General features: G+C 39.4%; 2 protein-coding genes across 6 annotated transcripts in view; one reads left to right on the top strand and one right to left on the bottom strand.

Moving 5' to 3' along the window:
• The window catches only part of LOC129243074 (uncharacterized), a 436,614-nt gene that overhangs the window by 247,346 nt on the left and 176,036 nt on the right, over window positions 1–13,232 (top strand). The window lies entirely within an intron of this gene.
• Window positions 5,249–6,880, bottom strand: LOC129242111 (uncharacterized). The gene is made up of 2 exons (XM_054878669.1): window positions 5,505–6,880; window positions 5,249–5,440 (listed from the first exon to the last, which is right to left on the bottom strand). The coding sequence occupies exon 1, from the start codon at window positions 6,878–6,880 to the stop codon at window positions 5,678–5,680; it is 1,203 nt and encodes a 400-aa protein (XP_054734644.1). The 3' UTR covers window positions 5,249–5,440; window positions 5,505–5,677.

Raw genomic sequence — 13,232 nt, 5'->3', positions numbered from 1 at the left:
TATTGAAAACTCCAGATTTCGTCAACAAATCGTATTACTGAGCTTAGAGTTGAATATGGGGTCTAAGTTTCTCATCAAAATCTGCAGCTATCGTTGTTTGCAATTCCCATCTTGTTTGCGTGTGCCGCTAACAAATTGTGGCCTGTCAGTATATCTACGATAGTTCTGTTTTTTACAAGTGGCTAGATTATTCCACCTCCTATCTATCCACGTTTTCAACGATGCCATTGTATACCGTATTTAAAGGTTTCAGTATGTCATTTTCTTGTTCGAATTGTATGTATCATCTACAATTTCGTTTCCTGCAATGCCCTTATGTCCGGGTACCCAATAGATGTATAACCGTTTGTCTGCGGCTAGTCTCTCTATGGCTTTCTTGGTTCTAAGAACGTTTTTAGATGCAATTTCATATGAGTTTATTACCTTTATTGCCGCTTGACTGTCAACGTATATATTTATGTTGGAGTTGCTCGATGTCCTTGCTAGTGCTATTTCCGCTGACTTTCCTTTTCCGTCTGATGTCCAGCTCTGCGCAATAAATCCGTGCACCTACTCCGTCCATCATTTTCGAGCCGACAGTAAATATTTGCTGTAAGGGGCTAGGTTTCATACCTCTTTTTCACCCCTCTTCTTCTATTGTTGTTCGAAATCTCTCCACCCAATTGTATTTCGTAGTCATATAGTCCGGAGAGGTCCGATAACTCATACCTATTGAGCTATGTCCGAATACTTTACAGGTAAATTCACCAGTTGCGTTAAGTCTTGTGGCAGATCTAGCTGCTAGACCTTCTGCCGCAATGTCAATCGGTGGTAGGTTGAGCATTCTTTCAAGTACTACCGTAGGAGTAGTTTTAATTGCCCCTGTCGTGCAGAGTGCACCAAGACGTTGAATACTTTCCATAGATGTTTTGTGTGTCGTTTTTAGAGTAATATTGGCTTTACTACAGCCGAGTAGCACCAATACATTATTGAACGAGATAGACCCAATGTAACTCCCAGCATTCTTTTACTTGCATATAGTGCGTTGTGGCCGTTTTCTTCCTCTCCAATATATTGTGCTTCCATGATAGTTTGCTATCCAACATTACTCCAAGGTACTTTGCGTGGTATTTAAGAATCAGTTCTACGGCACTTAGATCTGGCAACTGGGTTTGAAATGTATATTATTTTTGCTTTTTATTTTTCTGGTACTTTTAAACGGTTTCTACTTTTGGCTTATAAATTACTTACATTAGTCAAATGAAACCAAATATTGAAAGAAAACCATGAAAAAATATATATTTTCTTAAGCAATATATCTGAATTTCGCTAGATTAGTAGATGTCAAAACACTTCCTTGACAAACTGTAGGTATGCCAAAATTATTCACACTTATTTCATAGAAATATTATTGTTGGAATGATCTGGTAGATAATTGATGCCATTAATTTTTTTAATAATATATCCGGCATATGTCCGCCGCGGCTGCAAGTTACATGGCCCAGTCAATCAGTCCAATTTTTAACAACTTTTTCCAACAAATCTTAAAGTACAGTGGGCGTATAGGTGGCTTGAATATTACAATAAATCGTGGAAGCGTGCTATATGGCAAGGTGGAGCCAAATGTCGTTGATGTTCAGCTAATTAATTTTTGGAAACAAAGATTCAGTCAGTATGGCTCGATAGCGCTCGCCATTCACCGGTTTTAGACAGCTCCTTCCTCATTTCGAAAGAAATAAAGACAAAAAAAACAAAAACAATAGCCGAAATACATCACTGTAACCCAACAGATCACTAACGATCACCGAACCCGGATTAATGGTAAAGGGTTCTTTACGATTGGAAAAACTAGGAGCACATCGTTCCCGATAATCTGCTCCCATCGAACCAAAAACTATATGCTGAAGCAGACGATCGACCAGAAGTGGCGAGAAGTTATGAACAGGAAGCAACATCTTTCCGCGGCCGCCGTTGTTGTTGTTGTTGTTGTTGTTGAGGTGGTTGAACATTTCTTAGCTGAAATGCTCCTAATTAGTGACCAGCACCGTTTTAATACCACTATCTCGTGAAATGATGATGATTTTTTTTTTTTTTTTTTTTTTTGTTTCCAAGTCAGATCCATTTAGTGAGGTCCAAGAATAGGAGCAAATCCTTTATCTCGATGACTGAGATCTCCTCAATTTGCTGTAGGAAAGGCTTACCGAAGGATCGGAGTCGTGCCCTGGCTAGTCCCGGACATTCACATAAATAGTGGAACAGACTTTCCTTCGCCCCTTCCGCTTGACAGCTTCTACAGATAGGATTGAAGGGTAGATTGAGTCTAGCTGCATGATCCCCTACTTTCCAATGTCCTGTAAGGGTTGCAGTGATCCGTGAAATGTTTGGCCGAGAGCATCCTAACAGGTCATTCGTCCTTTGGATTTTATATGACGGCCATGTGTTTTTTGTTGTAATACATGTAGGTATTTGCTTCCATCTTCTTTCGGCTAAAGCATGATAGTGTGAAGCAATAGATGCTTTTAGTGTGTTCAGTGGGGTGGAAACTGCCACCGCCTCTGTTATGTCTAGTGTTGAGCCCTTTCTTGCTAGCTCATCCGCTATCTCATTGCCTTGTATGTTCCTATGACCGGGAACCCATATCAGGGTAATTTCGAGCCAATGGCTGAGCACTTTCAGCTCCTCTCTACACTGTAGGACCAATTTGGATGAAATGTAGTTGGAGTCTAAGGCCTTAATAGCTGCTTGACTGTCTGAGAAGATAGCTACTCTTGCACCAACTACCTTGTAGAGTTCTAGGGATTTGCATGCTTCTCTGATCGCTAAAAGTTCTGCCTGGAACACGGTGGCATAATCAGGAAGACGAATTGATTGGGATAGGTTGAGTGGCTCCGAATGGAAGCCAGCTCCCACACCACAGTTCATCTTAGAACCATCTGTATAGATTTCGACATCGTGTCTTCCAATCACCTCTCCTTTGCTCCACTCGGCTCTCGGTGGGAAGCGTACCGTAAAGCCTTTCTTGAAGTTTAGGTCGGGGACTGTGTAGTCTGATCCGTTTTTGAGCAGCGGGGGTCCCTGTAGGAGGATCTTGCTGTGACCATACGGCCTTGTTGTCCAGCTTCCTATGTCTCTAAGTCTCACCGCGCTGCAAGTAGCTATTGCTTTAATGTGTAAATCTAATGGCAATAGATGTGTTAGTACATTGAGCGCTTCAGTAGGACTGGTGCTAAGCGCTCCTGTAGTTAGGATACACGCTGTTCTTTGTATCTTGTTCAGCTTAGTTTTGTTGTATTTCCTTTCTGTTGCAGGCCACCAAACTAGTGCCGCATATGTTAGTATTGGCCTTACAATGGCTGTGTAGGACCAGTTGGATAATTTTGGTTGGAGACCCCATTTTTTTCCCAACATTCTCTTACATGTGTAAAGTGCTATGTTCGCTTTCTTTACCCTGTATTCTACGTTGGACTTCCAGCTGAGTTTGGGGTCCAGGATAACCCCTAGGTATTTGGCCTGTTTGGTTAGCGTGAGGCTGACGCCGTTTAGTTTTGGGAGATTAAAGTTTGGCACCTTGGTTTTCTTGGTGAATAGCATCAGTTCAGTTTTTCTCGGGTTTACGCTTAAACCACAGTCCGTGGCCCAATTGCTGAGTAAAACCAGAGCTCCTTCCATAATCTCACTGATTGTGGTTGGAAACATTCCTGAAACCATAAGCACTATGTCGTCCGCGTACGCCACCACTTTAATTCCCTTTTGGTTAAATTTGGTGAGGATGTTGTTGGCGACTAGTAACCACAGTAGAGGGGATAAGACTCCTCCCTGAGGGGTTCCCCTGTTGACAGAGCGTTTTATCGTGCTGCTGCCTACCTCACCGATGATTATTCTAGTTTTGAGCATGTTCTCTATCCATTCGTTGAGACCTGTGTCTATGCCTAACATGTTAAGAGCCTCAATTATGGATCTTGTGGTGACATTGTTGAAGGCCCCCTCTATGTCGAGAAAAGCGACTAGTGAGTATTGCTTGTATTCTATGCTCCTCTCAATCGCACTTACAACCTCGTGAAGAGCTGTCTCTGTGGATTTTCCTTTGAGATAGGCATGTTGAGATGGTGAAATCGTTGAGTCTGTAATCTTTTCCCTGAGATATACATCCAACAGTCGCTCGAGAGTTTTGAGGATGAAGGAGGATAGGCTGATGGGTCTGAAATCTTTCGCTGTATCATGACCGCGTCTACCAGCTTTAGGGATAAATATCACTTTTACCCTCCTCCAGCTCTTTGGTATGTGCCCTAGCATAAGGCTTTTCCTGAAAAAGATCTCCAGCCAAGGAATCGTCGTTTCTCGAGTGTTCCACAGCATGGCTGGGAATATCCCATCTGGACCGGCTGCCTTATATGGTTCAAAGTTTTTTATCGCCCATAGTATTCTGTCTTGGGATACGATGTGGTTGATTAAATTGGGTGATAGTTTGGGTGTTTGAACACTGTCAGTATTGTTCTCAATATATTCTGTGTTGCCTGGGAAGTGTGTATTTACCAGATGTTCTAGTGTGTCGGCTGATGATTTTGTCCATTCTCCGTTGTCTTTCTTCAAGAAGGAAGGGCAGGAGTGTTCCTTGGATAGAAGCTTGCCTAGTCTGGCCGTATCTTTGGTCGATTCTATGGAACTACAAAAATCTCTCCAAGCCTCTGTCCGAGCCTCTTTGATTGCTTTCTTGTATTCCCTAAGGCAGTCTTTGTAAGGTTTGAAGTATTTGTGTTTGTAGCAGATATTGAAGATTTCTCTTGTCATTTTCCTGAGTTTACTTAGATCTTCATTCCACCAGGTAGGATAGGTTGTTTTGCCATATGTGGCGGGACATGAGGCTTCAAGTCCTTTCGTCAGGGAAGTTTCGAAAGATCTTACTTTCTCATCTAGGTCTTCCCTTGACGTTATGGTTCTATTTAAGTTTTGAAGTTTAGACTGGGTCACTCTACGGAATGTATGCCAGTTTGTTTTTCTGGGATTTCTATATGGGAGGGGTTTCTCAAGCTTAAGATTAATATCGAAGAGGATCCAGTTGTGGTCTGAAAAGGATCTCTTGTCGGATACCCTCCAATTTGTGACTATTGGTGAATTATTATTTGTGCATAGGGTAATGTCTAAGACCTCTTCCCAGCCTGGAAAATTTGCCGAGCTCGGAAAAGTGAAGGTTGGGGTGGTCCCTACATTACATATGTCTAGGTTGGTGTTTAATAGGAATTCGAAAAGTGACTCACCTCTTTCATTCGTCTCTGAACTGCCCCAAAGCTCGTTTCTTGCGTTTGCGTCGCAGCCCATCAGTAGTTTGTCCGTGCTGTTCAGTGTTGACAGGAAACGAGCCACTTCGTCTGGCGGCGCCGGTTTCTCATGTGGCATATACACCGATGCCAGGTATATCGCCGATTTCTGTAGCTCCACTTTCACCACCGTAAAATCGGGAGTGCTAAAATTAGAACACAGAAAAGCTTTTAAGTGTTTTTTAGTGATTATGCATGACCGTGGCTTACCGTCTGCTTTGTTGTAGAATATGTTGATGCTCTTGTTGTCTTGGAATCCCTTAATCTCGTTGTCTCTGACCCAGGGCTCCTGTATGAAACCGATGTCGATGTCCCCTTCCCTGAGGAAGACATCCAAGTTCTCTGTAGCACATTTCGAGTGCTGCAGATTCACCTGTATGGCTCTAGGCATCGGATTTGTTGTTGTCTTCAGCTAGGTCGAGCTTTTCTAGTCTTTCTAGCTGTATATTGTTGTCTGCCTCATCTGGGTCTTCCTCATTTTCATTGCTGTCTGCTTTGAAAATTTTTAGTTTGGCCTTTCTTAGACCAAACCGCATTTTGTTGTCGTGTTGTTTTAGAATAGGCAGGCACTCATCGTTAATCTGCAGAACGAATGACATGCTGCTCTTTTGCGGTTTTTCTGCCTTCACGATTGCCCAGTCGTCCATCGGCACCGCAGGGTTGTGTGACTTCAGGTACTTCAGCACTTCTGCACCGCTCAAGTCCATCACCGGCAGCCAAATGCGAGCACGAGGGGGGCAGGGGATGTCCTTGGCCGGAATGAGCTTAAGTTTTAAGCCTTCCAGTGTGCTGCTGATCTCAGCAACACACCTTTCTAGGACAACCCTTGACCAGTCGTCGTCGCACTTGATAACTCTACAGCCGCGAAGTACTCCTGCAGAATCGAAGGAAGGGAGGTTTCCGCCCTGTGCTCCAACCACGTGCTTGTCTAACACGAGCTTGGACAGTTTGGCCTCCACTTGCCCCCACTTCTGCAGGACCACTTTGCCGCTGTTTGTGGTCTCGTCGATCAGTGCATATAGGAGGTTATCCTTAACCACCTCACTGAACGGTCGTTGTTTTGTTTCTTCGATGCTGTTAGACACCTTAGGTCTCTTCGGTGCCTGGTCGATCACGTCCTGTGACCTGTTCCTTTTCATCGCATCGCTTTTCTTTTTGTTGTCCTCCTTGGGTTTGTTGGATAAGAAGTCTTCGTACTCCTTAACCACCTGCTGGTATTTTAGTTTGTCGGCCGCGTCGCGCTCGTCAGTCGCTCCAGCGAGTTCATTTTTGGCAATCTTGCTTAGAATGAACCTCGCCTTCGTGTAGCGAGACTTCATGAGGGCACCCTCGGATTTGTGTTTTCTACCGGCCTGACTCTCTCTCTGAGTGCCGTCCGCCACCTTTTTCGAGGTTTGTGGTAGATCTTTTTGTTGTTGTTGTTGCTTGCTTAGTAAGGGTGTGCTATCGCTGGTACTTCCCTTACTCTTTGCTGACTCAGCCGTATCTTGACTAGAGGCCAGCAGGGTATCCTCCTCGGAGGATGGTATTGTGTCGCATCGCGGCACAAATTTTTTGTTTTGTTCCGTATTTTTTGGTGTGTTCATATCATCTGGTTCTTACGGTTGCTTCGCCTGACTACGTCAAGCTCCACAACCCACGAGTATTTAGGGGAAGTAATGGGGTCCCCCGCGGCAGCGCCCCTTACCGCGGTAAGGCCACAGTTACTCTCGAAGGCGGCCAGGTATTCGAGAGGGAAACTCCGTTTTTCCGCAATTCACAGAGAGAACGTCGGTTCGAGTCTCGGTGAAACACCAAAATTAAGAAAAACATTTTTCTAATAGCGGTCGCCCCTCGGCAGGCAATGGCAAACCTCCGAGTGTTTTTCTGCCATGAAAAAGCTGCTAATAAAAAATATCTGCCGTTCGGAGTTGGCTCACAACTGTAGGTACCTCCATTTGTGGAACAGCATCAAGACGCACGCCAAAAATTGGAGGAGGAGCTCGGTCAAACAGCAAAAAAGGGTGTACGCGCCAATTATATATATATAGGTATAAGCAACATCTTTAGCGATGCATAGAACAAACGTAAGACCATTACGCAATTATAACCTTCACATGTTTTTGCAGAATTTTCTTGATGATAAAAAACTGGCCCGAAAGCGATGTTTGTGTACCTGAACTGGCCAAATTTTTTACTAAATTTCCTTAAAAATTCACAAAATTTATCGAAATAACTGTACATATTTGATCTACATGTATAACAGAAAACCGGTGCCGAATGGATTGGTTCATGTAGATTCGAGTTTGCGTGCATGAAACATCAAAATGAAAGAAAAAAGTCATGCTAATAGCAATTGCCCCTCAGCAGGCAATGGCAAACTTCCAAGTGTATTTCTGAAATGAAAAATTTGCTCCTAAAAAACCATTTTTTTTTTTTTTTTTTTTTTATATTTGTTTATTTATTATCAATTAATATTATTAAGTACTACAATAAACAATAGTATTAGTATATTAATGATGTGTCGTACAATGTCTCTAGACGAGCTCTCAAATACGTATATTATCTGATGTCTAGTAACTTTTCCTTAGTATTGAAATTAATTTTGTTTTAACTTACAAGTTATTAAATATTTTGTATCTTTGATGCAGGGAAAAAGGGAACAAAAACGATGCATAGATTATTGTTTATAATAAAAGGCTTAAAAGTAGTAAAAGAAGGTAGTCAGACTAGAAAGGTGGTATGAATTAGTGTTGCGTGTCATTTGTTAACCACCAACAGTTTTTAATAGTAAGGGTGGATTCGATTTTGTCGCAGCTTGAAATATGTGTATCAAAAAGTTTATTATTTGCATTAAGTGTTTTTGATGTGATTATTTTATTGTTCGCTCTTCTGAATATGTGATATATTATTGGCGTGTGGTTTTCGTTTTGTATAAAGCCATTTTTGTCGAGGTATAAGAAGGATTCGGCAGGTGCAACCATTTGCCATTCGGAGTCATCTTAAAACTGTAGGTCCCTCCATATGTGGAACAATTTCAAGACGCATGCCACAAATAGGAAGAGGAGCTCGGGCAAACACCCAGAAAGGGTGTAAGCGCCAATTATATATACATATATATACACAACAGTAAAACCAGTCAAGCTAATCACGAACCATATTTATCTGAGATAATTCAATTACACACTTTTTATGTTTTCAATTATTTTAACATTAAACAGAAAAAATAAATATAATTCATTGTTGCCACTGCTGTAAGGCGTCTTTTGGTTTTTCCGCCACTATTGGCAACTTGGCAATGACCATCAAAAACATTCACACCTTTTGCGACAAAAAGACAGTCAGCTTTCAGTAATCTGTCATTAAATAGCCTTTTTTGCTGTTGATTGCCACACTTGCATCAAGTATCACTTGATTTTTTAAAACATAAAAACTATTAGATGGAAACAAACCGACGGCGCTGATACTGCTAAGACTTTGATGGCTGAAGCTAATAAATAATTCACACGAAGATGCATCCACCAGAGTAGTCACTAATAAAAACTTGGAACCAATTTGAAGAAACACCCATTCACGCGCGTCATGTATACACCCGCAGTCTTTTTGGTTGTTTTGAATTTCATAGAGACTCTCTTTCGTTACTTTTTGCGCGCTTGTCATACCAAAGCAAAATGTAAATGCCAGTTGTTTGCCACTATGTTATTATACCACTACTCCATTAGCGAATAATCAACGATTGTGATACATGTTGAGCTCAAGTGTGGAAGAGGCTATTCTAGTTTTTCATTAAATGCGGTTGAAATGGCCTACGTCGTTGCGTTTTGCCAATTTGTTTCCATAGCACATGGCGTACGAGAGACAGACTATATGAAAAGTGACAAAAAAAAAAAATATAGCCGATTCACTTGCACGACGAATTCGATGTTTATCTACAAGACTTTCACTACGTAATAAAATTGGTGTTGTGAATAAATATCTTTATAACACTTATATGTTTTACGTTTCTCTATTTTTTTAAGCTACGCCATTATTTTTGCATGATTTTTTACATATTCCGTGCTTATAAATTAAGACTCAAGCAATTTTGATGTGCCAACACAATTTTTAAATTTCATGCATCCTCATATTTCTTAAGGTTGGCCAAAAAGACGTCTACAGAAACCTAGCCTAGCTTTGCCTGAGGGCGAGTCACCGTCGAAGTCATCACATCAACATCAATACCTACATCAACCGGTCTAGACCATTGGGCGCCTCACTTTCAACACTTCTCTGCGAACCAAAGAAAGTATGTATATGTGTGTGTGTGGAAATGTCGTCTAGTCTCCATGTCTAAGCACGTGACGAACATCTGTACATCATCGCTTGATAGTTGGCATTTGATATATGTAGTTGCATGCAACATGATTACAACAACAGCAATGATAACAAATGCACCAAACATAATCAAGTGGAAGCGGCGGTAACAACTCGTCCATGAATGCCAACGAAGACACGCCATTATCATTATTATTATTATTTTTTTTTTAAATCTGCTGTCCAATTTGAATGGGCACAATAAATATGCATGCACATAGATCCACTTACACACACATATTTAATATTAGCATAAGAAAAACTTTTGCCCGAAACAATGAAGTGGCATTAGCATTAACGTCATGTAGATATGCATTGCATGCAACAAGTTGTACGAATACACGACTTTCAGATAATGTCTGGGACTGGGAGTTTCATTTCAGTCGCATTTCAAAGAAAGTGAAAACCTGAATTTTCCGTCAACATTTGCAATTTTCTTATGCATTTACTTATGGTATTTGTCTAAAATTTATACTTTGCCCATAGCTTGCGGCAAAATAATGATGCACCTCTTCGGCGGCGCTCAAAACAAAGCCATTCATCATTAGAAGCAGTCATCACAACTGCCGCAATCTAACAAAAGCCACTGACGCGGCAATAGAGACGTTACCATAGCCGCAATTATCGAATTTTGTCACCTCCAGGGATGACTTCAAAATTGTATGTGCGCCTCAGATTTTCTCTAATCACATCCTTCAAACGAAAAGCCCAGCAACATCATTACCTTTGCTACGTTTGCATTTGTGCCAATTTTACACTCAATTTTACAATCCTGTTATTTTTATTATGGTAGATTGTGTTGACGAGTTTATACCGCGATAGATAAGATAAGAGTTTATTAAGTAGAAAACGTTACAAAATTTATGTTATCGCACAATTTACAGAATATGATATAAATCTTAATTCTACATCATTATATTTGTATATTTATCACAGGTTTGGTTTTTTAACCGATTTTTTCTTTTTTTTTTTTCGAAGGAAAAAACTACTATGAAAAACCTCCGCTATACATCTTACAAGCTAGGGTCAATCTGTACGCATTTAAGTACCAGGGCCTAATTGAACATTAAGAAAGTTCAGTTATTAGTAGATTGTCCGAAAAACTGGAACGAATTTTGAATCTTTTAGTCAAATTTTGTATTTGATCTGACAAAATCTTAGTTTTTGATTCATCATGAAGCTTTCTGGTGGAGAAATGCCATGGGAGTCGTAGCATCATTTTGAGTACCTTATTTTGGCAGATTTGCAGTTTCTTAACATGTGACTTTGCGATATTACTCCAGGCTGGACAGGCATATAATATTATTGGCTGAAATATAGATATTTATTATTTTCCTTGGTTCATTAGTTACGGCGCTTGGACCGTTACACTAATTCAAATTATTAAGTAGTTAATAAAAGTACCACAAGTTCAGAGTCACGAACAATAAAAGAACATTGAAATCACGTCACGTATACTCGTACATACACATACGACTATAAAAGTTTATTTATTTCTGTAAACATTCAACAATACCATTGAAGACGAGATAACAGAAACTAAATGAAAGCTACCTTTACTTAAAAAAATCACATTACTTAAGCTCAAAGTAGAGGTACCATGCCATAACGCCGTAGCCTTAACCATAGTATTAACTATACTGTGGGCAAAAAGTAAGGTGAATTTGGTTGTAAAATGAAAAATCTTTTTTTATTCTTGTAAATTAATTTCATCCCCTTCAAAATAATCCCCTCTCGATGAAATACACTTATACCAACGATTTTTCCAATCCCCGAAACATGCCAAATAGTCCATTTCCGGTATAGCCATCAGCACCTTCTTCGATTCAGCTTTTATCTCCTCAATCGACTCGAAACGCGTTCCCCAGTGTGGTCTCTTGAGCCAAATCAGGCGAATACGGTGGTTGCGGAACGATATGCGTGAAATTTTTGGCGAAATGGTCACGAAGAACGAGTGCAGTGTGAGACGGTGCATTATCGTGATGCAAAAACAAAGAGTTGTTGGCCCATAATTCTGGTCTTTTTAGACGAATTGCTTCACGTAAACGACGCATAACGCTCAAATAATATTCCTTATTAACAGTTTGGCCAGGTGGAAGGAATTCATAGTGCACCACACCACGAAAATCGAAAAAAACTGTCAGCATGACCTTTATTTTTGAACGACTTTGACGTGCTCTTTTCGGTCTGGTCTCGTCTTTAGCACGATATTCGCTTGATTGGTCGGTTGTTTCAGGGTCGTAAGCATAAATCCAAGTCTCATCTCCCGTAATGATGCATTTGAGCTTGTCCTGATAGTCTGAAAGCATTGTTTCACACACAACAACGCGACGACTTTTTTCCAAGAAATTGAGAGTTTTCGGTACCAAACGAAATTTGACCTTTCGTAGGCCCAAATGGTCTTCCAAAATGGTTTTCACAGATCTTTCTAAACTAGAGCGAATAGCAATTATACAGTTCTTCTTAAGGAGTTACATACATACATACGTCCTGCAGCGCCAAAAATGCGCTAAAAGGAAAACTGGTTTTAGAAGAGATATCAATAGAAATAAATATAAAAAATGTTATCCATTGTTTATTAGTACTTAAACTTTATGCAAAAAAAATGTATTTTCTTTACAAAAATTAGTATGTATATAAAAAATCACGTGACTCAAAGTACAATGTAAAAAAAGTTGCTCTACGGTCTGCATCATTTCTGTTGATAGATCTATAAAAAGTAAAAAAAAAATATTCTAAACTAAATTTGTAGTTGTCGAGTCGGATTTTTGAATTTCGAAAAATTTTGCTATTTAATTAAACAAAAGTAAACGTAAAACGCATGTCACACTTTAATTATGTTTATAAAACTTTTTTAATAAAAATAATTTTTTTAATTATTAAAATTTTTATTTAAAAAATATCAAAAATCAAATCTATAAAGAAAACACTTTCGAATATTTAAAAACAACCGCATCAAAAAATATTAAAAACTGTATGAGTTATTATGCAGACCGTGCCGGAAAACGTAGTTTAAAGTTTGAGGTACAGGAGCGTGCGGACCACTCTCTACCTAGTTAATGGGCTGTAGGGGCTATAAAATTGGGAATTTCCGCATGAAAGTTTCACAGTATATTCTTAAAATACTATACTTCAGAAATATCGAAAAAAATCGATTTTTTGAAAATTCTGGACACATGTAACCTTTTAAAACAAGTTAAATTATGAAATGAAAATTTCTTATTTGTATATTTTTTTTTTGATGGTTCAATTGTACAAAGTCTCAAAAGAATTAATAAGAATCGTTAAGAAAACAAATATTTGTGTATAAAAGTATAACTCAGTGTCTAACAAAAGTCATATAAGTCCAATTGTCAAATGTTTATATTTTTTTCCTTGACGATATTACGTATTTTCTCCATATAAAGCAAACTTTCACGCATTTGTTATATGGGTTTTGTTAAGCGGATTTTTTAGCAATTTTTAAGTTTGCAATTTCTCATGCTTAAATTGAAAAAGCTATAAAACTGCATACCAAAAATCTTTTTAGAAATTCAAATTCAAAACCTTGGAAGTGGGATGAAAAGTTCCAAAAAAATTTAATTTCTATTTTTATGGCTTTTGTAA

This window comes from Anastrepha obliqua, chromosome 3, assembly GCF_027943255.1.
Source record: "Anastrepha obliqua isolate idAnaObli1 chromosome 3, idAnaObli1_1.0, whole genome shotgun sequence".
Taxonomy (NCBI): Eukaryota; Metazoa; Arthropoda; class Insecta; order Diptera; family Tephritidae; genus Anastrepha; species Anastrepha obliqua.
This window is presented reverse-complemented; position numbering and strand designations above follow the sequence as displayed.

Bases quoted from the DNA above. Each gene is read 5' to 3' on its own strand.
- LOC129242111 (XM_054878669.1), bottom strand. From the start codon at position 6,880: ATGAACACACCAAAAAATACGGAACAAAACAAAAAATTTGTGCCGCGA.